The 25,053-nt window shown below is 44.3% G+C and overlaps 1 protein-coding gene across 2 annotated transcripts; it reads right to left on the bottom strand.

The window, feature by feature from the left end:
- Positions 1 to 1,567: 1,567 nt before the first annotated feature.
- LOC120036377 (integrator complex subunit 1-like) lies at positions 1,568 to 22,963 on the bottom strand. Of its 2 annotated transcripts, XM_038982850.1 has the most exons (48): positions 22,931 to 22,963; positions 22,413 to 22,497; positions 22,031 to 22,315; positions 21,737 to 21,933; positions 21,510 to 21,647; positions 21,246 to 21,411; positions 19,281 to 19,386; positions 18,959 to 19,145; positions 18,603 to 18,748; positions 18,154 to 18,295; positions 15,909 to 16,085; positions 15,634 to 15,742; positions 15,445 to 15,565; positions 15,226 to 15,303; positions 14,900 to 15,081; positions 14,679 to 14,775; positions 14,492 to 14,583; positions 14,325 to 14,385; positions 14,023 to 14,220; positions 13,671 to 13,800; positions 13,407 to 13,586; positions 13,087 to 13,236; positions 12,810 to 12,989; positions 12,568 to 12,672; positions 12,177 to 12,344; positions 11,884 to 11,995; positions 11,618 to 11,776; positions 11,344 to 11,490; positions 11,061 to 11,159; positions 10,505 to 10,626; positions 9,952 to 10,209; positions 9,596 to 9,755; positions 7,676 to 7,807; positions 6,944 to 7,124; positions 6,540 to 6,669; positions 6,319 to 6,434; positions 6,107 to 6,194; positions 5,696 to 5,967; positions 4,436 to 4,565; positions 4,190 to 4,323; positions 3,810 to 4,002; positions 3,388 to 3,515; positions 3,141 to 3,247; positions 2,849 to 2,962; positions 2,682 to 2,752; positions 2,470 to 2,561; positions 2,126 to 2,235; positions 1,568 to 1,952 (listed from the first exon to the last, which is right to left on the bottom strand). In XM_038982850.1, exons 2-48 carry the CDS (start codon positions 22,468 to 22,470, stop codon positions 1,837 to 1,839), a joined length of 6,624 nt encoding a protein of 2,207 aa, XP_038838778.1. In that variant the 5' UTR covers positions 22,471 to 22,497; positions 22,931 to 22,963; the 3' UTR covers positions 1,568 to 1,836. The 2 variants fall into 2 exon arrangements, with proteins under 2 accessions (XP_038838778.1, XP_038838785.1); XM_038982857.1 differs by lacking the exon at positions 22,931 to 22,963 and having other exon boundaries at positions 22,413 to 22,571.
- Between the last annotated feature and the right edge of the window lie 2,090 nt (positions 22,964 to 25,053).

Below are 25,053 nucleotides of genomic sequence, written 5' to 3'. Positions count from 1 at the left end.
TGTGATGATGAATCAAGGCAGAGGTTATTAGCATGTCAGTGGGCCATCAGGCTAGTTAATGACAGCCCTCTCTTTCCATCTCCTCCTCCTCACTGGCTGTCACTCATCTCTGTTCCGCCTCACTGCCACCAAGCCAATGGGACGTTGGCGCCTCACCAAGAGCCCAGGCATCTACGGCATCTGCTGCTAGCTGATGGATAACCACAAACAACTTTCAACTCCAGACTCAGTGTGAACTAGCGAACACCTTACAGGTGCAATTAACTCATTAACCAAAAAACAAACACAGACAAGAGCACAGACAAGTAGAACAATTGCAGTAGATAGAAATCTATTGCTTTTAAACTCTAACTAAATTGGAAAAGTATAGAGATAAAAATACACTCAAAACAAATGCGAGGTAAAATGTTTTCAAATACAAACTAAATAAGACAAGAGGCTTTTTTTGTGAAGAAATTGTAGCACAATTGTTTGCACTACAAGCAATAAGAAACATATTTGGACAATTAGTCAACCCATCCAAGAGTCTTTTTCATTCCAATTTGTATCCAATTGACTATGCACAGCAGCACATATAACAGTGAAAACCATGATGGTGGCAGAATCAGTTGAACATTTGAAGACATTTCCACCCCTAGCTTCTGATCAATTATGACATGTTAAAAGGGTAGCAGATCATTGGACATGTGTGGACCTCATTGAAGGAGGCTGCTTTCATCAGCCCCATGTGTGCAGTATGTAGAGTGGCTGTCAGTCCCAATGGACAACAGCGTCCCCTGACCCACCAGTGTGGGCATGTTCCACCTTCACATAAGATTCTCCCATCACTAACCAACTGCTTCCTCTCCATGTAATCCAACACCAGCAAAGTACATTTCAGTGCTGGCCAAAACAGCCTGCCCACATGCAGCCTTCAAAACAGCGCTTTGGTCTGTGTGATTGAACAATTACTGCCTTGGTTAATTTTCCATAAATGGGTGAGGAAGGAACACTTAGCTGGGTTACCTGCATGCCTGCACGTTGTCTCGGCTACCCCTTTGACTCCATCGAGAGGGTTTCTGATGAAGTCAGTGACACTGGGCAAAACAACTCACACTTTCCTGGCAAATTGGTTTCCATCGCATGCCTTTAATTTGTCTTCTACACCCCAGTGAAAAGAGTGCATAACTATGACAGCCATTTCAAACATGATCTGGCTCAGAGAATGCATGGAATGAAATATGAAGGCACCAGGGTCTTGCTCCATTAACTGTTGCTCCGGTTCCCTTGTTTGAGGTGGTGAAATGTTGATGCCCAAAAGCAATAATTAGTTCTGCTGAAATTCCAAAGATTATGCTCCACAATTTCAGCTGGTAACTGACTTCTCTTTTAAATGTTTAAACATGCAGCACAGACACCATTTTAGTCTGAACTCTGAGGTTAGACGCAACAGAAAAGACAAAAAGTTTTATGTGATGTTATTCCTATTATATGAGAGACAAAAATCCATAATTTCAAAAGTTTCCATTTCTGACAGTGGTTGATAGATAGCCAGTATTCATTATTTCAAAAAATAATAGAAGCACTATACCACTGCAAAACAAGCATGAGTGACTTTATTATTATACATTTTTTTTTTACAATAATCATTATCACCATTTTTTGAATACTTCGATATTTTTTGAATACCTTCGAATCAAATAATCAGTTCGTATCAATCCATAAATCCTGATGAAATGACCAAATGGATAAAAAGAAAAGAGCAGTTGTGTATGACACCAGTCTAAATCTACAGTACAAAAACGTTATGGTGACACTGCCTCCCGTCAGATGAGAAGGACTTGTACCTCCGGGTCCTCATGTTGTTGCTTCCATGTGCAGGACCTTCATGGACTCAGAGATCATAGAGCTGGTGTCAATCTGCCCATAGATCCCCACCAAGAAGGCCTTGTGGAGTAAGATGTCTGCATGCTCTGAGAAGAAAAGCACAATGAAAAAAAATGAAAAAAAACATGTTTGCTTTGAGCGTGAATCCTTATACATCTTGAAAACACAGAACAGTTTACTTTCCAACTTGCGAGTTTAGATCCATAATAAGGACCAAGCACAGAAGCTGTGTAGTGCTGCGAAGATAGGACAATCATACCTTGACAGAGCAGCACGTATTCTGGCAGGTTCCTAAGCGCTGTCTGCACCACGTCAAAGTTCCCGCTGCCCATACAGTACATGAAGGTGGGCAGGAAGTCTGCTGCAGTGCTGCAGCACCACCAAAAAAAAACAATTCTTACTTAGGACACACAACTCTAAGGAAACATTATTTTACATGAAAGACAACTGAGACGACACCTTACAGATATCACTACAGCAGCATTTGCAGCCAAACATTCCTAGACAACGCATCTATAAATGAATATCCAGCCAGACAACTGGCGCGCTCGCCCTCTAGATTCCTATAAAAATAAGCAGAGAAATCCTAAATTCTGATCTTACCACGGGTTGTTCTGGATGCAGCGCAGGGCCAGGCTGAAGGCTATGTTACGACACAACTCCTCAGTAGAACTCATCAGTCTCTGCAGGTCATTCTGAGGGCAGGGAAGGCAATGAAAACCTGTTGACTTATACTGTACAGAGTGGTGCAGCAGAGTGTGTGTTGGGGGATTATTTGTTCATAATAAAGGTGTGTTATTAGAAGGCAAACTTACAGTGAAGTACTGGATGATCTCAGGATTCCTCTTGGACTTGTCCTCCACCTCGGTCAGAACTTCCAGCATGTCTGAAACACAGAGGGGAGCAAAATGTTGGTGAAGTTCAGCAAAATCCCTGAAGTTACGTGTTAAACTGACCTGAGAGTATATTATACGTTAATGACCTTCTATGGCTTCTCCCCTGGAGATCTTCTTCAGGTACTTGGTCATGTCAGCTGCAGTCAGTGGAACGGAGGCTGAGATACTGACCATGGGCAGGGAACCAGAGGACGACTCATCTGATCGGAGGAAACCCAGACACGTGTCAAAAACACCACATTTAGCGAGCTGGTTGATTTGTATGTATGCAGTCAAAATGTATAATTAATATATTATACATTTTTTCATTTGCCAAATTGTTGTGTTCACTTATGTTTTTTCATTCAAGGCAAAGTTTTCACGAGTGGATAAGCTTACCATCTCTGTCCTCTGCAGAGCTGTCAGAGGAGCCAGTCTTCACAGGCAGGGTGAGGCCAGCCAGCAGGGACTTGAGCAGCAGGTCAGGGTGCTCTGACGAGAGCCCCCTAGTGGGACAAACAGAGAAAAACAAGTCACTCCTTCGCTGCTCCACACAATGTGAAATAACAACTAACATTAATGCAATGGTGTTGCCAATCCTAATGTCTCAATAATCATTTTTTAAAAACCCAGTTCAATGACTTACTGAAGGATATCGGAATGCTTCTGTAGATAGGGAATGGCTGTTGCTGCATCGTGGGTAATGTACTTCTGAATGAACTGTACATATTTACTGAAGACGGCCAACGGATGCATACGAGGTCTCCTGAGGTTCTGCAGGGAATATGGACCGCAACATTATTAACTCCATGATCAATAAGATAGTTATTTTAATGCACAAAGCAGTTGACCTTGTGGAAATACTACTGTTCTGTGAAAACACATTAGATCTAGTCAAGATATCCAGCCAACCACAGCTGTAATAGTGGCAACAATCTATTCTTTCCCCACTTATGAGAAGTCAAATAACTCTGAAACGCTAAAAAGAAAAACACAAGCAAATGTCACCAAACCAACTGGAAAACCCTGAGGCTGATCTGTGAGTGCGTTCCGTGTTCATTCCCTCACCTGCAGGATCTTCATGAAGGAGAGCAGGCAGTCCTGCAGCGCCCTCTGGTGTTCACTGTGGAACACTAACGGCTGCAGCAGCTCCAGGATGGCCAGCACATTGCTGAAGAATGTCAGGTGGTTCTGGCTCCGGAACTCCTGGAAGTTGAGGTGGATGCGTCCGTGGAGAAGCGCTCCGATCATCGGCAAGTGTCTGGAAAGTTAAGAAAGGTAAGCTGTGATCATTCTCCAGACGCTCCACCTTACTACAGCCAAGATGAGAACAAAAAACATTCACAGGGTGGTTTTAAATCATGTCAGTGAACGTAGCTACAATCTACCATAAGAGGTGCATGAATTCATATGTGCAACACTAAGTTTGTAATGAACATGGTGTTCACCTGAGGAGGAGGACAGGGTGGGACACAGCCAGCTTCCTGCAGGCCAGGTTAGCGTCTGACATCCGGTTCTCAGCCGACTTTGTGTCTCCCGTATCGCCTAGCAACGTGACCAGACGGTGAACCAGGACGTCGTGCTGAAAGGGAGGGATCACACATCAGTCCTTAAGACCTCCATGACGGCTTCTGTGCCAGCCAATGGCTTTGAGAAACAGTTAAGAGACTGAGCCAGCTGAAGGTCTAGTCTACCTTGCATGTGGTGCCGTCGGCGGCCCCCTCGCTGCTCAGGGTGGCGTCAGGTAAGGTCACGTGCTGGATGACCTCTGGGAAGTGCAGGTAGAGCTGGAGCAGGAGGTTCTGGCACCGCTTACTCATCACACTAAGGAACACACAATGGAGTCAGCTAGCAAACATCAGACAACAGTTTCCACACAGCAGACAGTCACAACGCTCTCCTACTACAATGCTCTCCTCTGATGTAGGCTTAGTTAGTTGGCTCGTACATGTCAGACCGTCTACGAATCAACAGGATGTGTATTCACTGGTCATCACTGGCGGTGTTTTCCATAAACAGCAACAACCTTGACCAAGAGTCAGATTCCACTGTCTCTTCAACAACCATCATGTAATTGGAATAAACAGCAGCTTATCTAGCGATGAGCCTTAAAAGAAGAGGCTGTGAGGAGAATGCCTATCACACAGGGAAATGTTTATCCCACACAAGGCCAAACACAGTCTGCTTTGTAAGATGGGTTTTAAGCAACCCATGTTTTCAGTCGCAACTATTTGTACAAGACAGCTTAGCTGTGCATAAAAATATTGTAATTGGATAGATAATTTTGCTGCTTGACCTTGGCCAGAGTTTCCCCATTAAAATTGGTTTAATAACCAGAGGCAGACTCATGAAAGAAGGTTTGGCTTCCACAAAGAGAAGTTGCACCCTGATCTCTGACAGGCAGCTAAGTCGGAGCAGGAATCCACAACACAGGCAGCACGTTTAGAGCTGCAGCCCTAATCCTCTTGGCTTTATTATAATACACTGAGCTTTTAAAGAGATCACAGAACACACAACTTCTGGTCGTTTTAATTTCACACCAATAGACCTAATTATTGCCTTTCCCCTGGTCCACACAACGTTGTGTCTGACAGAATATTCAGTCTGTGAATTTCATCTGTTCCGTCTGGGGGTAATCTAGTGATATGGCCCCAAGTTTATCAGCTCAGTTTAAAAGAGGCCAAAGACTAAGTTCAATACTGGGGCTAATTAGGGAGGGTGAAAAATATGTCTTACTAAATGAACTGTGGGCACTTTAGTGAACCTTATGAGACCAAAATATTATGGAGTGTCACGTCTGCTGTTGCTGAAGGAACAGATGGGGTATTGAGAGAGAGGGCGTCTCTGTCTAAAGTAGATCACATATCAACAGATCACCCTGTAAATAGTATTAAACTCCCATTGGACAAGCCTGACTAAGTATGTCAGTCCAAGAGCCAACAACCCACCCATACCTGTCTCCCCATTTCTTTGTGCAGTTGATGAGGTATTCCGAGACTTTCTTCACTCTCTCCAGGTCGCCATGGCAACAGCTGTGGAGCAGGGGCAGCCGTGACTGGATGAGGGAGCAGGAGGTGTGGTCCAGGGTGCTCTTGGCATTGACGGTGGCGTTGGCAGGGAGCGAGGAGTCGCCGCGGCTGTTGAGCTCAGACTCTGATATGATGAGGTCCACCAGACTGATAAGCTCCTCCGGGTTCAACCGCAGGACAAACGTATCTGTCTGTTTCTGGAGAGAGAGGGAGAGAGCACAAGAGAGAAGTGTTGGAAGCAGTCAGGCTGAGGGGGAACAGTGTTCTCTGGTTTGTGTCATGTGACTGGATTCATTGAAGTCATTATTTGAGGGCTAGACTGGTGTACTGTGCTACCTGTGGGGTCTTCTGGTCCCGGCCCTGCCAGATACGAGGGATGTGACTGCAGGCCCACAGGAAGTCCAGAGCAGAAGATGGGTCCAGTCTGGAGAACAGCATACACAACACCATTACAGAATATTACAATACAACTTTCACTATTTGGGAAACACCGTCAGTGTGACTACTACTGCTGGAGGTAATGATTTGGGATTGATATAGTGACTGACCGCTGGTCTTGCTGCTTGCTGAGAAGAGCACTGATGCACTGATGAAGAGTTGTCCAGTTGGACTGATGGGTCAGCAATGCCAGAAGGTATGGTCTGTAGGAGGGAGTTCCTTTACCCTGGAATAAACCACATGAAGTAAGGTGGTGAAGTACACACACACACACACACACACACACACACACACACACACACACACACACACACACACACGCTGAGATTACCTTGTTGAGAGCAAAGAGCAGCTTCCGCTGAAGGTCTGGACACACAGATGTGACCTCAGGGTCAAGAAGTCCCAGCCAATCAACAAGCAGCCCTGAGCTGGACCCAGTCTTTGTCACCTCGGAGCTGCTGCTGAAAGGGAATTGAATAGATCGACAGGCTCAAGGTCAGGCTACATGATTGATGAATCTATACAATCCCTCAGTCAAACAAAGTACTGATTATTAAACATACAATAGTAATATTTCTAAGGCATTACAAAACACATAAAGCCATAAACAGACGAACAAAATGTTCTCTATGAGATGCCAATGCCACAGTTAACCAGATTTGTATGTTGTTGTTTGAGTAAGGGTAAAAAGACATGTCTTGAATGATTTAGGCGTGATAGAATTTACATGCTTACTTGTTTGTATCCACCTCCATTTTCACAGCTTGGTCTTCTGTCTCCTGGAGAAGCAGCGCTATCACCATGGCAACAGGGCCTGCGGTGGTAGAGCCGGTCCCCGTCTCTGTTCCAATAGTCATTAGCAAGGCCAGCAGTTCCTCCAAATATGGAGACTTCCCCTCCACTAGCCCCTGTAACACTGGGAACAACAAACAAACAGTACTGAGTGTTACGAGCTGTCGTGATGTGATGGTTGTGCCATTCCCTCAGCTACGGCGGAACATTCAGAAGTTTAAAAAAAACCTAACCTGGTCATGATGCTGAGCTCAGGAAAAATCTTGTGATTCAGAGGAAAAATAAAACAGTGTAGGGGCAAGCCAAAAACCACACACCAAAACTATGAACTACCAACTACCATTATCGCATTTCTGCGTAACCTAGATCACCAGCTTGGCCGCAACCAGTTTAAAGTCAAAACATCCTTCATCTGGGCTTGATGGAGAGCTGAGCCCATATTGGACATAAACAAACTGTAAGCCGCTGGTCTGGTTTGGTTTCAGAGAAGAGCTTATAAACTCATAAAGGAACAGGTCAACAAAGGAAAAACAGAGACTCAGAGGCGGCAATGAAACAAACAGATCTGGGGAAATTGAGTTACATCAGCCACCACATCCAAACTGGGGCAGAAATAGTGAGGATAGTTGATGTTCTAGCCGGAGAGAGAGTGAACGACGCACTAAAGTACCATACCTTTGCCTATCAGTTCCGGCTCTGCATTACATCTCTCCCCTGCCTTCAGTGTGGCGATTATGGCCCTCACGGCCACCTCGGAGTCCCTCCGATAAGCCAGGGCCTCAGCCAGGTGGAGGAAGCCTGTACGAACTGCAGAGGATAGGCATAAATCAGTTATCATCACACCGTTAACAGTCGATTACCTGACTATCTGTGACTAGGCCCAAGTATGTGTGTCTGTATCATAAAAATGTACAGTTGAAGTCGGAAGTTTACATACACTTAGGTTGGAGTCATTAAAACTCGATTTTCAACCACTCCAGAAAATTCTTGTTAACAAACTATAGTTTTGGCAAGTCGGTTAGGACATCTACTTTGTGCATGACACAAGTAATTTTTCCAACAATTGTTTACAGACAGATTATTTCACTTATAATTCACTGTATCACAATTCCAGTGGGTCAGAAGCTTACATACACTAAGTTGACTGTGCCTTTAAACAGCTTGGATAATTCCAGAAAATTATGTCATGGCTTTAGAAGCTTCTGATAGGCTAATTGACATCATTTGAGTCAATTGGAAGTGTACCTGTGGATGTATTTCAAGGCCTACCTTCAAAGTCAGTGCCTATTTGCTTGACATCATGGGAAAATCAAAAGAAATCAGCCAAAACCTCAGAAAATTGTAGACCTCCACAAGTCTGGTTCATCCTTGGGAGCAATTTCCAAATGCCTGAAGGTACTACGTTTATCTGTACAAACAATAGTACGCAAGTATAAACACCATGGGACCACACAGCCGTCATACCAATCAGGAAGGAGAAGCATTCTGTCTCCTAGAGATGAACGTACTTTGGTGCGACAAGTGCAAATCAATTCCAGACCAACAGCAAAGGACCCTGTGAAGATGCTGGAGAAAACAGGAACAAAAGCATCTATATCCACAGTAAAACGAGACCTATATCGACATAACCTGAAAGGGCACTCAGCAAGGAAGAAGCCACTGCTCCAAAACCACCATAAAAAAGCCAGACTACGGTTTGCAACTGCACATGGGGACAAAGATCGTACTTTTTGGAGAAATGTCCTCTGATCTGATGAAACAAAAATAGAACTGTTTGGCCATAATGACCATCGTTATGTTTGGAGGAAAAAGGGGGAGGCTTGCAAGCCAAAGAACACCATCCCAACCGTGAAGCACGGGGGTGGCAACATCATGTTGTGGGGGTGCTTTGCTGAAGGAGGGACTGGTGCACTTCACAAAATAGATGGCATCATGAGGGGGGGAAATTATGTGGATATATTGAAGCAACATCTCAAGACATCAGTCAGGAAGTTAAAGCTTGGTCACAAATGGGTTTTCCAATAGGACAATGACCCCAAGCATACTTCTAAAGTTGTGGCAAAATGGCTTAAGGACAACAAAGTCAAGGTATTGGAGTGGCCATCACAAAGTCCTGACATCAATCCTATAGACAATTTGTGGGCAGAACTGAAAAAGTGTGCGCGAGCAAGGAGGCCTACAAACCTGACTCAGTTACACCAGCTCTGTCAGGAGGAATGGGCCAAAATTCCCCCAACTTATTGTGGGAAGCTTGTGGAAGGCTACCTGAAACGTTTGACCCAAGTTAAACAATTTAAAGGCAATGCTACCAAACACTAATTGAGTGTATGTAAACTTCTGACCCACTGGGAATGTTATGAAAGAAATAAAAGCTGAAATAAATAATTCTCTCTACTATTTCACATTCTTAAAATAAAGTGGTGATCCTAACTGACCTAAGGCAGGGAATTTCTACTAGGATTAAATGTCAGGAATTGTGAAAAACTGAGTTTAAATGTATTTGGCTAAGGTGTATGTAAACTTCCGACTTCAACTGTATATGTGCAATGGGGTATAATTTTGTATGCAGCCAATGACATGATAAGGAGCACCCACCATCAGTGAGCCGGTGCTTCTGGGAATACTGTCCAGCGAAGGACTTGAGCAAGGCCCGCAGCGGCCCCGCCTCCACGGCCGGGTTCTCCAACCATGTCATCATCTCCATGACAGCCTTGAAGAAGAGAGAGGAGAAGGCCACGTCCTGCGACACCAGCCGCTGAGTAGAAGAGATGGAGGAAGAGCGAGAGGAGGAGAAAAATACAACCCAATACATTCACATCTGTTTGGTGTAATGACAGACATGCATGTATTCTGTCGTAGTGGTGACTGATGAAACACATACATATATAGGCTACAGAGAGAGACAGAGATTCAGCACTGTTTAGAAGGACAGCAGAGTAAATCAATCATACCTGGTAGAGGTGCAGCTGGCGCAGCATGGGGCAGGACAGGGCGTGGCTGCGGTTCATGGCCATGATAAGGGCCCCGGCGTGGGCAGAGCTGAGCAGGGCAGTCAGGGCCTGTAGGAGACGCACTGACACCCCACCCTGCTGGGGTTGCCCCCCCTGTCTGGCACGCACCAGCTCTTGGGCCAGAGCCTGCTGCAGGGCCAGGGAGAGGGGCCGGGGAGGGGGGCTGGGCCTGCGGTGGTCCACCTTCAGAGGGAACATCTGTGGAGACAAAGGCAGAAGTATTAAACCCTCAGTCAGCACTCTGAAAAACAGGTGGTAGATCTGACTATAGTATTAACCAAACAACTCTGTCAGCTAGGATAATCAATCACTTCACTGTAGGCTACTTGTGCAGTTATGATTAAAAAAGCCTTGTGTGTCTGTTTTATCAGACAAACTACAAGAAAATGGTTGATGAAATCGGAGAGAAAAAATAATTTGCTCCATAAACTTCAAAATGACTTCAGACAGGTATTAATGTGTCATCAATCTCCAGGCAGAGATATATTCCTACCTGAAGCAACATGCCGGTGAGGTCATCCTCAGGCCCAATCACTGGGATCTGATTGGCTCTCATCTTCAAGGAGCCACTAGGAGTTTCCACGGTAACTTTGGCTCTGTTCACCTCAGTACTATCTGTAAGGTTAAACGTCATAGTCTTCGGTTATTGACAGGTACGGACCCAAAATACCAAAACTGTGTTTTTACTGGGCTGTTCCAAAACTTTTATAAGAAAGGTAACACAGAGAGGCATAAACAAATGTAATCACGTAGTACTAGTAGTAAGAGACTGTATGGGGTGGCAGGTAGCCTGGCGGGTAGGAGTGTTGGGCCAGTAACCGAAAGGTTGCTGGATCGAATCCCAAGCTGACAAGGTAAAAATCTATCGTTCTGCCCCTGAACAAGGCAGTTAACCCACTGTTCCCCGGGTGCCGAAGACGTGGATGTCGATTAAGGCAGCCCCCCCGCACCTCTCTGATTGAGAGGGTTGGGTTAAATGCGGAAGACACATTTCAGTTGAATGCATTCAGTTGTACCACTGACTAGGTATCCCCCTTTCCCTGACTGACCTCTGCGAGGAGGGAGAGAGGAGCTGAGCAACCCGTGGAAAGTGTGCCCCCCTGTGGCGCCTCGCTCATGCTGCACCTCCACCAGATGAGCCATGTAGTCTGTAGCACAGGACATACAGAAACATCAGGAATAGAGAACATACCGTCAGCGCTAAATAGTCAGATTTATGCACAGAATCTTCAGGAATAAATCCTATGAGCACTAGCTACATAACTGAGGCAAACATTATCCACGTGGAATAGATATAGTGTAGTAGGACAGTTTGTGGTCAAGCTCTCTCACTCTTGTCCATGATGTTCTGTTCCAGTGTCTGTGAGTCGTGGGATACGGCCTGGTCCAGGTACTGCAGCAGTTTACTCATACTGGACACAGGGATGCCAAACGACTGAACAAACAGCAGCAGCTGCTGGGGCTCCAGATCCTGCAGCGCTGCAGAGGACAGACATTGTACCATAAATACCAGAATTATATTTTTATATACGGTAGTATTTTACTCTGTTAGACCTACACCATATACCCTTCTACCTGCATGTATTTAATGTGTTTGGACTTGTACCTGCATCCACCAATCGTGAAACCTCTGACCGGATCATCCTCAGCTTCAACCAATCAGGTAGCAACAGGGCCTCCTCGGAGGTGTCCACCAGGAAGGCGGTGGGGAGGGGTTTCTTGTCGGGGAACCAGATGTCCAGGAGGTTGAAGAAGTCACTCTCCTCTGAGAACAGAGACACATGAATCATACTATACACTGAAAACACACACTAAGGTACAGTTAGACAGGCCATGTTTGTAACAACAAGTGTGGTATTCAGATATACATACCTTTGGGTGGCCCGAGCGTCAGGAGAATGACCATGGCATGGACCACCAGAATGTGCATGGTGGCCGTCTCCCCTGTGGTCCAACGCAGAAACACCTGGTCCTGAGATTCTGACTATAAAGTTCAATAGTCAAAGGTCAAAGGAGTAATGTAATTTCAGTGACAACTGTATTGACAGCAAGCACCTCTAGTTGAAATGATCGCTAAGGGTCTACCAATATGAAACCATCTTCCATTTAGATGTAGAAAATGTGAGGTTACCCCCACCCCCTCCCAGTAATGATCCAATCCTCACCCAGCTGTAGAGGTCCTCTCCCTCCTTGGTCTTCCTCATCCTCCTGATGTAGCTGGAGAAGATGGAAATGAGGGCTGAGAGCACAGCGTCTGACTCGGGCCGGCAGGAGTACTTGGAGAACAGGCTGTTCATGATGGTGGAACGCTCGACAATCAGACGGGCCACATCCTAGAGGATCCCAAATCAAACCCACCTCAGTATCTAACTATGAAGGCAATGTTCAGTAGGGATGAAAACGTTTTGAAACGTTTTGAAACGACCTGAACTTGTTCAATAAGAACACAGACTTTAGTTCTCCGTGCAAAACGTTTTGCTACGGGGTGCTCGACTGAACACACAAACCAGGTAAATAATCGGAGGTATGACTGAGGATAAGAGGTGTCAGGGCTACCAGAGCGAGGTCATTGTGAGACGCCTGCTCCTCCACTGGTGCATGCTGGGACAGGTAGATGAGGTAGGCGCTGATGGTCTGTGGGTCTGTCTCCATGTGGATGGCCTGGGGAAGAACAGAAACACAACACACATTCTTACCACATCCCTTCAGCGAAAAAAACCTGTGTCAGCTACAACCTGACAATGAGGCTAAATACGGTTCACATTGGTACGAACGATCTAGACCAGTTCCCTACTGACCTGTTGCAGAGCGGTGGAGGTCATTCCCCGGACGCTGTCGAACAGGGGCAGCTTGGGGAGGTCCTGTAGGAGCCACTGGTATCCTGGCAGGAGCTCAGCATCTCTGGAGTCCTCCTCCATGGGCTGGTCCCTCTCCTCTCCATCCTTCAGACCCCCCTCAGTCAGCACCAGAGACAGACCCTGAACAACAGCAGAACAACCAAAGTAGATGAATACATCTCCTCAGAAAATCAATGAAACACTCATATTAGTGTGTGTCCTGTCTCTTATAATGTACCTTCATAGCCAGGACTCTTGATGCCACTTGAGAAGAGCTGAGGCGGCGCAGGAAGTAGTCCAACACCTCACACGTGGTCTGTTCGTCAGCTTTAGGACCCAACAGCAGATCCTGCAGCCGTCCAAGGAGCTGCCTCTGCTTTTGTTGCCTCTGGTGTAGCGAGAGAGACAAGAGAAAAAATTGCATTTGTTGGTTTGTGTTGATTAAATAAAAACATGACAAGTGTATCCTTTGAGATGCTGGAGTCAGTGATTTCTCTGACCACAAAAGCCATTCAGAACAAACAAAAATATGATAGCTGTTAAGAAACAGCAGCATACTTGTCTTTTCTTAGCTCTCTGCTCTTTGCTCTCTCCTTCCTCGTCATCCTCGATGGGCAAGTTGTCATCTGCAGCATCGTGAAGCAGGAATTCACACAGGCACTGCACGGGCAGCACGTCTAAGGACCCCTCACTGGACTGCACCAGGTCAGCCAGCCAGGGCATTGACTGAGAGGAGGCCTGGGGAAAACATAGAACACAGTTGTAGAGTTCCTTCCAGAGAGAATACTTTCTATTGGCAAGAGAGGATGTGCTCTTGTTTACCTGTCTCTGGATGATGTTGAGCAGGAAGTCAGGGTTGCGAGAGCGACAGAGGAGGTGACCCAGGCGAAGGGACTGGTTAAGGCTCTTCACTTGCTCCTGGACTGCGGGTGGGGGTTTGCGAGGGGGGCCCCTAGAAAAAAGAAACAAGTAAGATTACCACTTATTATCAAATGAATGAAAATGGGTCAGTTTCCCAGACCCAGATTAAGCCTACTCGTGGCCTTAAAAGACCATTCAATGGAGATTCTCCACTTAGTATGCTTTTTTAAAGTCTAGGACCAGACTTAATCTGTGTCTAGGAACAGTCCCTAAAAGTAGTCTACAAGGTGCAGGTATAAAGCAGGAGTATTACTGTGGGTCCAGACTGGTGAGCTGGGACAGCAGCAGGCTGTTGCTCTCTGTGATGGTCTGCTTGGTGGAGGCAGCCGCCAGGTGGCTCTCAAAGGCCAGGATCTCCTGCTTCTCTCTCTGGGAGACCTGCAGCTCCCGGTTGATCATCTCTGTCTTGGTCTCCTCATCGGCCACCGTGCATGGAGGGTAGGAGTAGTTACTGCCAAGCAGGAAAAAGGGGGAGGAGAAAGATAAGGTTCGTTGAGTAGTTAGTCTGGTATGTGTTGGGTTTAAACAGATAAACGTTTCATACATGTGACTTACTTTGTCATGACCATCTCCATGAGCATTTTCAGTGTGGGATAGCCATCCCAGGCAGCCAAGCCTGGAGAGAAATACATGGTTGATTGTAACAAAAGGTCAGACTTGTGGCTAAGGTTCTAATATATATACACTGATGATTTGTAGGGAAACCTGATTGAGACTCATACCTATTTGCTGTGGATTGAAAGCGGCCACCACAAGTAGCAGGAGCCACGCTTTCCAGTAGAGTGTGGCTATCGCCAGGTTCGGAGGAGTATAGCTTGAAAAATATCAAACGTGTTATTTACAGAAAACAAACATCAACTCAAAGCTAGCTGGCAAGTTGGTTAATTACACTAAAAGAGAGCAGCATACCCCGCAGGAAGCTGAATGTTCTCTGGGTGGTGGTAGGTGCACAGGTTCAGCACTGCGTCAATCAGCTGGAGCCGCTCTACTCTCAACACATCCAGATCTACAAAAGCAAAACCAGGAAACAAGCGAAATATCCCTCTTGATGTAAAGCCAAATAAACAAAGTTCCCTCAATGTCATCTCTTTTCATGAAAATGTTAACTACTGTAAGTAATCTCCGCTTACCCATTGCTGTTGCAGATGTTGTACCATCAGACTGGACCCCGGCCGCCCTCTTCACCAGGTGGTCCGCCAGCTCCATGGCGTCGGCCGGGCCCAGGGGCAGGTCACGGGACAGTCCGATGACCAGGATACGCATCAGAGTGTCCTCCAGCAGAGGCACTTCAGAGCACAGCCGCAGGAAGAAACTGGCGGAGGTAAAACATTTAAGTGATGTTAACGGAGCAGGAAGAGACAGCAGGGACAGACAGCAGGGATGGACAGACAGCAGGGATGGACAGACAGCCATAAATAAAACTAATCTAAAACAAAGGTTGGGAAGAGATGCTCACTTTCTGTCGCTCTCAGGGGGCCAGTTATCCCACTTGTAGTAGGTCTCTGGTTGCTCTGTGAAAAGCACCTTGTGAAGACTGGGGAAAAGAAACACAAGTATATTTTCATTACATGGGTAGAAGGATTATCTTAAGTAACTATTGTAGGATGTTTATTAGCTCCTCCTATGTTTATCTTTTTGAACAATCAAAGTGGCACGAAAACTCCCAAACGCATACCAGTGTATATAGTCCTTGGATGGCACTTTGGCAATAGTGGGAACAACAGAGTGAAGCCACCACACAGCATCCCTCTGAATGGCAGCGATATTATTCTGAAAGGATCTCAGACCATCCAGATCTGAAACAGACAAAAGGGATGTTCAAAATGCCCACATCGACAACAACCAGAGAACTACAAGAACTTACTTTTCTTCTCTCCTTTGTCCCACGCAACGCCAGCCTCCTTGACCTGAGCTGTGATGCCCAGCATCATGGAGCACGTGAGCAGGTCTGTCACCTGGATCACAAAGCGTTCCTGTGGAAAACAGACAGAGAGCATGAGCTCAGATCCACAGAGAACACATAGAAGTTATTCATCTGTGAATAGGCACAGAAGGGCATATAACTAGGTAGGGGGTGAGTTATTTAATGGTACAGGAGACCGAGACAAGGTGGGAGTAATATAAAGATCGTGAGCTCACTTTGAACTCCATGTCGACGTAGGTGGCCTCCTTCCTTTCCTGCATCAGACCCAGGCAGAAGGACTGGAAGTTGATCTCGTGCTTGGTCTGTTTGATGATCTCTCTCAGCAATGCTCGAGAGGCACGCAGGTAATCATCCTTATTGGTCAGCAGGTCCTGGAACACCATGGCCAGGAACTAAGTACAGGATCAGAAGGGAGAGGACAGCTTTAAGCGGTTTCCAAACAACATCTCCTTCTTGTGTTTCAGTTATTCAAAATAAAGTAAAAGTGTGATCAATCCGAGAAAAAAAAAACGTGCACTTCAATCCAAAGCCAATAAAGCTTATACAGGTCCATTTCTGAACCCGGGCTCGACATTAAATGTTTTAATCGTCCGAAAGCTGAAGTCACATGTCAACATGCGCCCCCCCCCCCCCCCCAAAAGTCTAACACCATCGGCCAAAAGGGCATACCAACGGGAAGTAGGGGTGCTGAGGATGCTGCAGCACCCCCTGAAAAATCTAGTGTACTAAAAGAATGTAGTGTACTGGGCCTTCACTAGTCCTGTATTAGAGGACAGGTACAGCCGTGTGTAGCCCGTTTAATACTGGTTTGAAGACTGCTAAGCATTTGGATCGCATGCTACAGGAGGAACGAGCAAAATCGTGACATAGACAAAAGATATTTAGGGAGACAAATCTTTTCGAATAGCCTATTCCACTCAGGTGGAGCTGTGGCACAAAATAAATGTGTAGTAGCCTAGGCCTATCTGGCCATCTGTGTGTCTGTGAGCGGGCAGATGGAGCGAGTGACACAGTCAACGAGCCATGCTGGCTGTGCTCTTGTTGCGTCATGTGATGGGATGTAACTTATCATGGGCTCTGCTTTCCTCAGAACTGGATAATTACAAACTGATTCGCATATATTCCCTCATCTTCCTCTCTTATTAGGCCTAGGCTACTTTATACATTGTAGGTAGGTTGCACACACTGTATCATTTCTTTCATAAGCTTTCCTCAGCTGTAGCATACGTTTTTTGGACTCATCGTTAGATTTTTCGATCTCGGTATCGTTCGCTCAATTTCACTCTGTGGCCTAAAATAAAGCTGTGATTGAGAATAGCATAGACTCCGACTTTCAGAATTATTCCCATTTAAAAGCTGCAACTTTAGGACATTTAAATACTTTATTAGAATAGTTTGGAAAACAGTCTTCATAACTTTAATTGGACTTAATGCTTTATGATACTTTAATTAGTTGGTCCGCAACTTTTTTCCCCCAACCTCACATGGATCATTTCTGTCTTTTAATTCTTTGCTCAACTGTAAGGTTTGTTCAAATTACTAATTTGATCTTTATATCTTGCTATTATTTTTATCTCTCTCATTATTACCTTGGGCCTCCCCTGTTTTGGAGTTATTTAAAAGCAACTTAAAAACTTTGCGATCATGAAATAGCACGGCAGGAGAAATCTAGCAAGTCATATTTATATCAAATGAAAATGTGGGCTTCTATAACAATAAGACACTGGAGTGTCCTCTATATAAATAGACTTTGGCTATTGTCCCAGATCATCCGACATTCGAGAGAGAGAAGAATATATATATTCTGACTGGATATTTTGTGCTGCTTTGGTCAGACTCTTACACCTCGATCACACCGACAGCATCATTGCGATTTAGTACAACAGAAGTACATTCCTGGACCGCTGCGTATGCCTTGCAGCATTACGTTGTAGAGGCAGTTGCAGAGGCAGTTGCAGTGCTTTCTGTGTGGTGTAGAGGCAGTTGCAGTGCTTTCTGTGTGGTGCATACGTTGGATTTATCAAACGTATGCAAACATTTTTATGCGTAGAGGGCTTGACAGAAATGGTAGTACTTTTGTTGCACACATATCCAGATGATGTAGCATTTTGCGTTACGATGCTGTTGGTGTGATCGAGGCGTTAGCTCTGTCTACATTGTTCTCTTGCTTTGTGTAAATAAAACATATTGATTGAAATAGGCTTTAGCAAATAGGAATATAGGCAATTTACTCAGAATGTCAATTGTTTGATATTGTGATTTTTTTACTTGTCCATTCGGACAACTAAAATCTATATTCTGGTTGACCAACATCCATTTTTTATATATATTTTTGTATTTCCCCCGGACAAGCCTTAATTTCGAGCACTGTGAACTACATACATTTACTTTCCCCATAGTAACAAAAAAAGTTTTTTCCCCCCAGCTGTCTTGTCATGTCAGCATGGAATACTCCCTCACCTTAGGGGCCTGCTCTGGGCTGTGCTGGAGCAGTGTGTGAAGGACTTGCATGTTGTTGGGGTTCCTGGCATTGGACAGCTCGTTGAAGATCACCAGCTTCACCATAGTTCCCAGGTTGTCTTTGTGTGCATTCAGTAGCTCCCTGGTAATCAAAGGCCAGACAGCACAGTTAAGTGTATGAATAAAGCGTTCTGCACAAAGGCTTTTAAAATATAAATGGTCCCCTATAGGATGTTCAAACTAACAACATTGAACACATCAACTATGTTGATATGCAACAACTTGTTAGGGTTGAGGTTTGGATTGAACCAGGATGAGGACATGAAGCTAGGGTTAGGGTAATGGTTTGTGGTTGAGGCCCCTGGGTACTTAGTTGAACATCTATAAACCATGTGTAGGGGACTATCCAAACTAAACAATCATATAGCCATAAGAGGGGACCTGCAGACCTGACACAGAGCATGTAGTGATTGAGGATGACTTTAGGTTTCAGGCGGATCTTGATGAGGTTGGAGATCACCTCCATGTCGTCCGCTCCATGGGAGTTGCAGTTCATACAGAGAGACATGAGAAGGTCCTGAGCTGGACGGGTCAGCTGCAGAGACAAAAGGCTTCATTATACAGAACAGAACACTAGTTCACTATCAGATTTAATTTCATGCAAACAGATGCATTTACATGTTAGATTTGAGGCTGGAAGGAGATGGCTCTAATGTCCACTTTAGACCACAATTGCCAATGAAATGATGATTCCTGTTAACTAGTGAAGGTGATGTGGGTAGCTGAGTGTTACTCCTCCTCTCACCTTTGGATTCTGCAGCCACATCTCCAGCCTCTGCACAGCCATAAGCCGCACCTCCTTGTAGCCACAGGTGGCAGTGAGCAGACGCAGCAGGTTACGGGACACATTGTCCATGGGCTGCCTGCGGTTCAACTGGTCCTTCAGAACATCTAGAACATAGTCCTCCACACTCTCAGACAGCTCCTCGTACCTACAATGAGATGAAGAGTGAATGAACACAAACTGTCCAATAAACGGATCGGTCTAAGTAGAAGCAGACAGACAATACAGACAGGCAATCAATATGTTACTGCTACTGTAAATGTAGTATCCTATGCCTAAATACCTTGGCATAACTTGTCCATCATCTTCAGGACTAAGTTTCTCCTCAGCAATCAGCAATTCAGTCTGGCTGTCATCCTCATCTGGGGTCGAGGGGTGAGGACTGCTCCCTGGAAAGTTGACATTTTAGTCATTTAGCAGACGCTCATATCCAGAAAAGCAATTAAGGTTAAGTGCCTTGCTCAAGGGCAAAGACAGACTTTTCACCTAGTCAGCTTGGGGATTCGAACCAGCAACCTTTCGGTTGCCTAGCTCTTTACCGCTAGGCTACCGCCCAATGTTAAATGACGTGGTAATGATTAAGAGTCAAATCCAATGTCACAGGATTCACACCTGAACAAACCGGTAGGTACATACAGTTGAAGTCAGAAGTTTACATACACCCTAGCCAAATACATTTAAACTCAGTTTTTCACAATTCCTGACATTTAATCCTAGTAAAAAGTCCCTGTCTTAGGTCAGTTAGAATCACCACTTTATTTTAATAATGTGAAATGTCAGAAAAATAGTAGAGAGAATGATTTTTTTCCAGCTCTTATTTATTTCATCACATTCCCAGTGGGTCAGAAGTTTACATACACTCAATTAGTGTTTGGTAGCAATCCACAAGCTTCCCACAATAAGTTGGGTGAATTTTGGCTCATTCCTCCTGACAGAGCTGGTGTAACTGAGTCAGGTATGTAGGCCTCCTTGCTCACACATGCTTTTTCAGTTCTGCCCACAAATTGTCTATAGGATTGAAGTCAGGGCTTTGTGATGGCCACTCCAATAACTTGACTTTGTTGTCCTTAAGCCATTTTGCCACAACTTTGGAAGTATGCTTGGGGTCATTGTCCATTTGGAAAACCCATTTGCGACCAAGCTTTAACTTCCTGACTGATGTCTTGAGATGTTGCTTCAATATATCCACATAATTTTCCTTCCTCGTGATGCCATCTATTTTGTGAAGTGCACCAGTCCCTCCTGCAGCAAAGCACACCCACAACATGATGCTGCCACCCCCGTGCTTCACGGTTGGGATGGTGTTCTTTGGCTTGCAAGCCTCCCCCTTTTTCCTCCAAATATAACGATGGTCATTATGGCCAAACAGTTATATTGTTGTTTCATCAGACTAGAGGACATTTCTCCAAAAAGTACAATCTTTGTCCCCATTTGCAGTTGCACACCGTAGTCTGGCTTTTTTATGTCGGTTTTGGAGCAGTGGCTTCTTCTTTGTGGAGCGGCCTTTCAAGTCATGTCGATATATGACTTGTTTTACTGTGGATATAGATACGTTTGTACCTGTTTTCTCCAGAATCTTCACAGGGTCCTTTGCTGTTGTTCTGGGATTGATTTGCACTTGTTGCACCAAAGTACGTTCATCTCTAGGAGACAGAACACGTCTCCTTCCTGAGCGGTATGACGGCTGCATGGTCCCATGGTGTTTATACTTGCGTACTATTGTTTGTACAAATGAACATGGTACCTTCAGGCATTTGGAAATTGCTCCCAAGGATGAACCAGACTTGTGAAGGTCTACAAGTTTTTTTCTGAGGTCTTGGCTGATTTCTTTTGATGTTCCCATGATGTCAAGCAAACAGGCACTGAGTTTGAAGGCCATGAAATACATCCACAGGTACATCTCCAATTGACTCAAATTATGTCAATTAGCCTATCAGAAGCTTCTAAAGCCATGACATAATTTTCTGGCATTTTCCAAGCTGTTTAAAGGCACAGTCAACTTAGTGTATGTAAACTTCTGACCTACTGGAATTGTGATACAGTGAATTTGAAGTGAAATAATCTGTCTGTAAACAATTGTTGGAAAAATTACTTGTGTCATGCACAAAGTAGATGTCCTAACCGACTTGCCAAAACTATAGTTTGTTAACAAGAAATTTGTAGAGTGGTTGAAAAACAAGTTTTAATGACTCCAACCTAAGTGTATGTTTGTAAACTTCCGACTTCAACTGTACATACAGTACTATACCTGCACTGATATCTCCACCGGAGCGGCCAGTGTCAGTCTGCAACTGCAGCAGCATACTCTTTGGGGGCATTTTGGTACTGAAGGCAGTCTGGATATTGTCCACAAAATCCTTACAATGGGAACTGTCTACCCAAATTCGCTCCCCTAAAGAGTCCTCAATGTACACCTGAAAAGAACAAGAACATGTTAAAGAGCGCACAACAGTGGTAACAACGCAGCTAGAATACAAACAGAAATCCAACAGGAATGATGAGTGGTTCTCACTTTGACAAAGATCTCTGGCCAGTTCTCATCCTCCTCATAGGCTGCCATCAGCAGGTTGCAGGCTAGCACAGACACCAGACTGTTGCCCTTTGCTTTGAAGTTGATGGAGGCATCCCGGCGAAGGAGACTGCACAAGGCCTGTACGCGCACAGATAGAGAAAGTCATGAACCAATCTGTATAACAATGGTATGGAACTGATTGTAAAATGTTGGGTTTCAAATCTCACCTCAATAATGCCTTCAGTGGCGAAGAGATTGGGCTTAATCTTGGCCAGGAACATGAGGCTGAGGTATAGTGTTATGTCAGGTTTAGCCCGGTTCATCTTCAGCTGTTTGACAGCTCCACAGAGCACCCCTTCAATGCGATCATCATTTCCATCCTGCTCTGCATTCTCAATCTCATCCAGGAGCACTGCTGGTGGGACTGCAAGAGAACCATTGTGTTAATAATATGCACAGTCACAGGATTCACCACTACCTATTCCACTGAAAAAAATATTTGAATTGAAACTGTTTCCTACCTTCTATGGGCACCACTGAGGGCTCCTTGATTGAAGGCGATATAGCCCTTTTGTCCACTGCTGCCACATCAGCCAGTCGTCCTAGGGCGCTGACAGGAGGGGTAGAGGAGATCTTGGGGCGCTTCACGAGGCCGGACAGGCCAGAGGAGGATGGAAGTGACGAGGAAGTCTCTCGTTTACGGTCAGTGGGTAAGGTGGACACTGGCTTAAGGAGAACTGCAGGTGCTTTGGACTCTCCGCCACTCTTTGACCCCAATGCTATGAAATCTCCAGGAGGAGGGTGACCTATTGGCAACATTTGGAAGAGAAACACTTGTAATATTATTGTATGTTTGACAAAAGTTAGATAAAGTGAGTGCACATAGCTAGATACTGTACATACCTGAGGGCTTTGCAGCACTAGGCCGCCTGATCGTTGTAGGCTTGGGACGATTCATCATGTACACTCACTGCCAAATCATCATGTACTGTGTGTGCAGAGATTTCAACATGAGACACACAGATAGCTAGTTAGCATAGCTACCTGGAAACTGGTCGGTAAATAATTATCTCATCTCAACATCGAAGCTGCCTATTTGTAAAGCATTTTTACATCACGATAACGGATTTATCCCCGAAAAGTGCCTAAAACCTTTGGCATTTGTCAAACTGAAAGGGCTAAGTAGCAGCTATTAGCTCGCTAACTAACGTTAATGTTATTATGAAGCATTAACGACAGCGGCTACCTAAGGTTACCGGTATGTGAGTTAGCTAGTAGCTAGCTACAAGCAATTACATCGGCAAAAAGCTGGTTAGATGAACAACTAAGCGTTAGTTCGTTTCCAATATGCATGGGTACTTATGACTGACTGTTGCAATTGCAAACTATTGAATATCAAAAAGAAATAGACTCGTTCTCACTTCCATGTTGATTTCCCGAACGGAAGTTCCCGGGTCTCGATCGGAAGTCCCGCCCGTGCAAGGGTGAGCGTTGAAAAACATCAAAAATGTGCTGGTACTGTGTAGATCACAAACTAAATTAAGATTAGGCTATAGGCTAATAAGGATAGAAACATCTGCATTTTGTTATTAATCAAAATGTATTTAGATATTTTTCATTAAAATCATGTATGACTAATGTTCCCATTGTAATTGTATTTATCCTATAATGTAATTTCCCCAGTTTCACAAGTAGGCCTAGGCCAAGTGTAATAATGTCTCTGGCAGTGGTTGTTGTTATGGGTGGCACTATTTGCCTAAAAGCTTTGGAAAAGGAATAAGGTTTCCAAGACTCCTCACAATGATGTCAGGCATGGAAACATACATTACTGCTTGTGCCAGACAAAAGAAAACAGAACTGTCACCCAGAAAGGCACACACTGTAAAGCACACATTGGGAAAAAAAACATGTGCTTCTAATCTAGCCTTGTTAGTGAAAATGCTTTAGTTCTTGTATCTGGTTACAGTTACTACTTATGAAAAACGGCATGGCAATTGTGCTCTCCTTTCATGATACACATTCCATTTATCTGATGACAGCATTACAGTGCATAACATAGCCTTACTATTCCCAAACCAAAAGAGGAGCCATTTATCCTACATTCGACACTGTTACAGTACTCTCCATGCTATTACATCAGACATGGTTGACACTTTCTCTAATAGAGCAACAAACTAGCCTACATCTTATTCAGAGACATTATTGCTGAATACCAGTCTTTCATAGCAGACTACTAACACAAACTGAAACTGCTTCACCACATGTTTCCATAGCCCTGTAACCTGACAGTGTGTTACATAAAGTGTTTTTAATATTAAACATATTTTGGATAAATCAGTGGAATGCTTAGTCATGTTCCAAATATAAATCCTGTGTCACATGGGAAGTCCACAAACCTGAAAAAACAGTTTGTGAGTAGTCTGTTTCTTCAGAAACAACTCATGGGCAACTATGAGTCAATGTTTTTAAGGAGAAATCCACCCAAAACAGAATCTCCCATTTTGTATGCACCTCAGGAAGCTAAAGTCAATGTTGTAGTCATATTGCTATGACAATTGCAAACCTTTCAATTTGTTTTACTTAGTACCCAGGGTTGAGTAGGCTACTTTCTATGTAATATGTATAATGTAATATGTTAGTTACATGTTATCTGTCCAAAATTGTAATCAGTAACTTAACTTTTGTATTACCCAAACTCAGTCACCAAATCTGATGACTTTCAGTTATGTTTGGATTACTTTCTCCTTAAGAGGCATTAGAAGATGACAAAAAGGAATTGAACTTCATTGAGAAAACATCCTTTCTGAATTTAAAAGTAATTCAAGAAGTAATCATCTAGTTTTTCAAATAAAAAAATGCTGGTAACGTAACTGATTAGTTATTTTTTTTGTAATCAGTTTACAAGTAAACAGTTACACCCAAACCCTGCTAATAACTAGACTTAAGAAGTTAGTGAAGTCATCATTTATATGTTAATCATCAACAGTCTGTTGGAGTACTGGAGGTTCATTTTCCAACCTTCTGTAAACAGTAGGGGGGCTCTTTGTTCCAGATAATTTTATCCGAGCTCAGCATCCTACATCATCGGTGGGATATCGTGGGCATAAAAGCTAACACCTCCTCTGATCTTTATTGTTTCATATCCCAGTACACTACTGTGTAATATTGATTTAGTCAAAACAAAGACATGAACAGACAAGTCCTGCCTCAGGTAAAGGCTTCGACACTGCTGGAGTGGAACATCTGGGGGACACATTTTTATAATAAATCGCCACATGATCAATAAAATAATGAATTGCAGACAGCCCAACTATACACCAAGCCAAACAATCCCATGCCACAGTGCACATTCAATTACATTTTTAATTACAAGAATGCTCAGGGAGAGATTACAGATGCATATAAACTATTGCGAACATAACCTGATGTTAATTCTGTTGACAAGATGTGCTCTAATAAAGCAGGTTTGGGCATTGCTTTAGAATGAGAACCACCCATAACACAAACTTGAGTAATTACTCATCTCAAAAGCTGCATTTGCTTT

The sequence above is a fragment of the Salvelinus namaycush genome, chromosome 3 (assembly GCF_016432855.1).
Source record: "Salvelinus namaycush isolate Seneca chromosome 3, SaNama_1.0, whole genome shotgun sequence".
Classification (NCBI taxonomy): Eukaryota; Metazoa; Chordata; class Actinopteri; order Salmoniformes; family Salmonidae; genus Salvelinus; species Salvelinus namaycush.
This window is presented reverse-complemented; position numbering and strand designations above follow the sequence as displayed.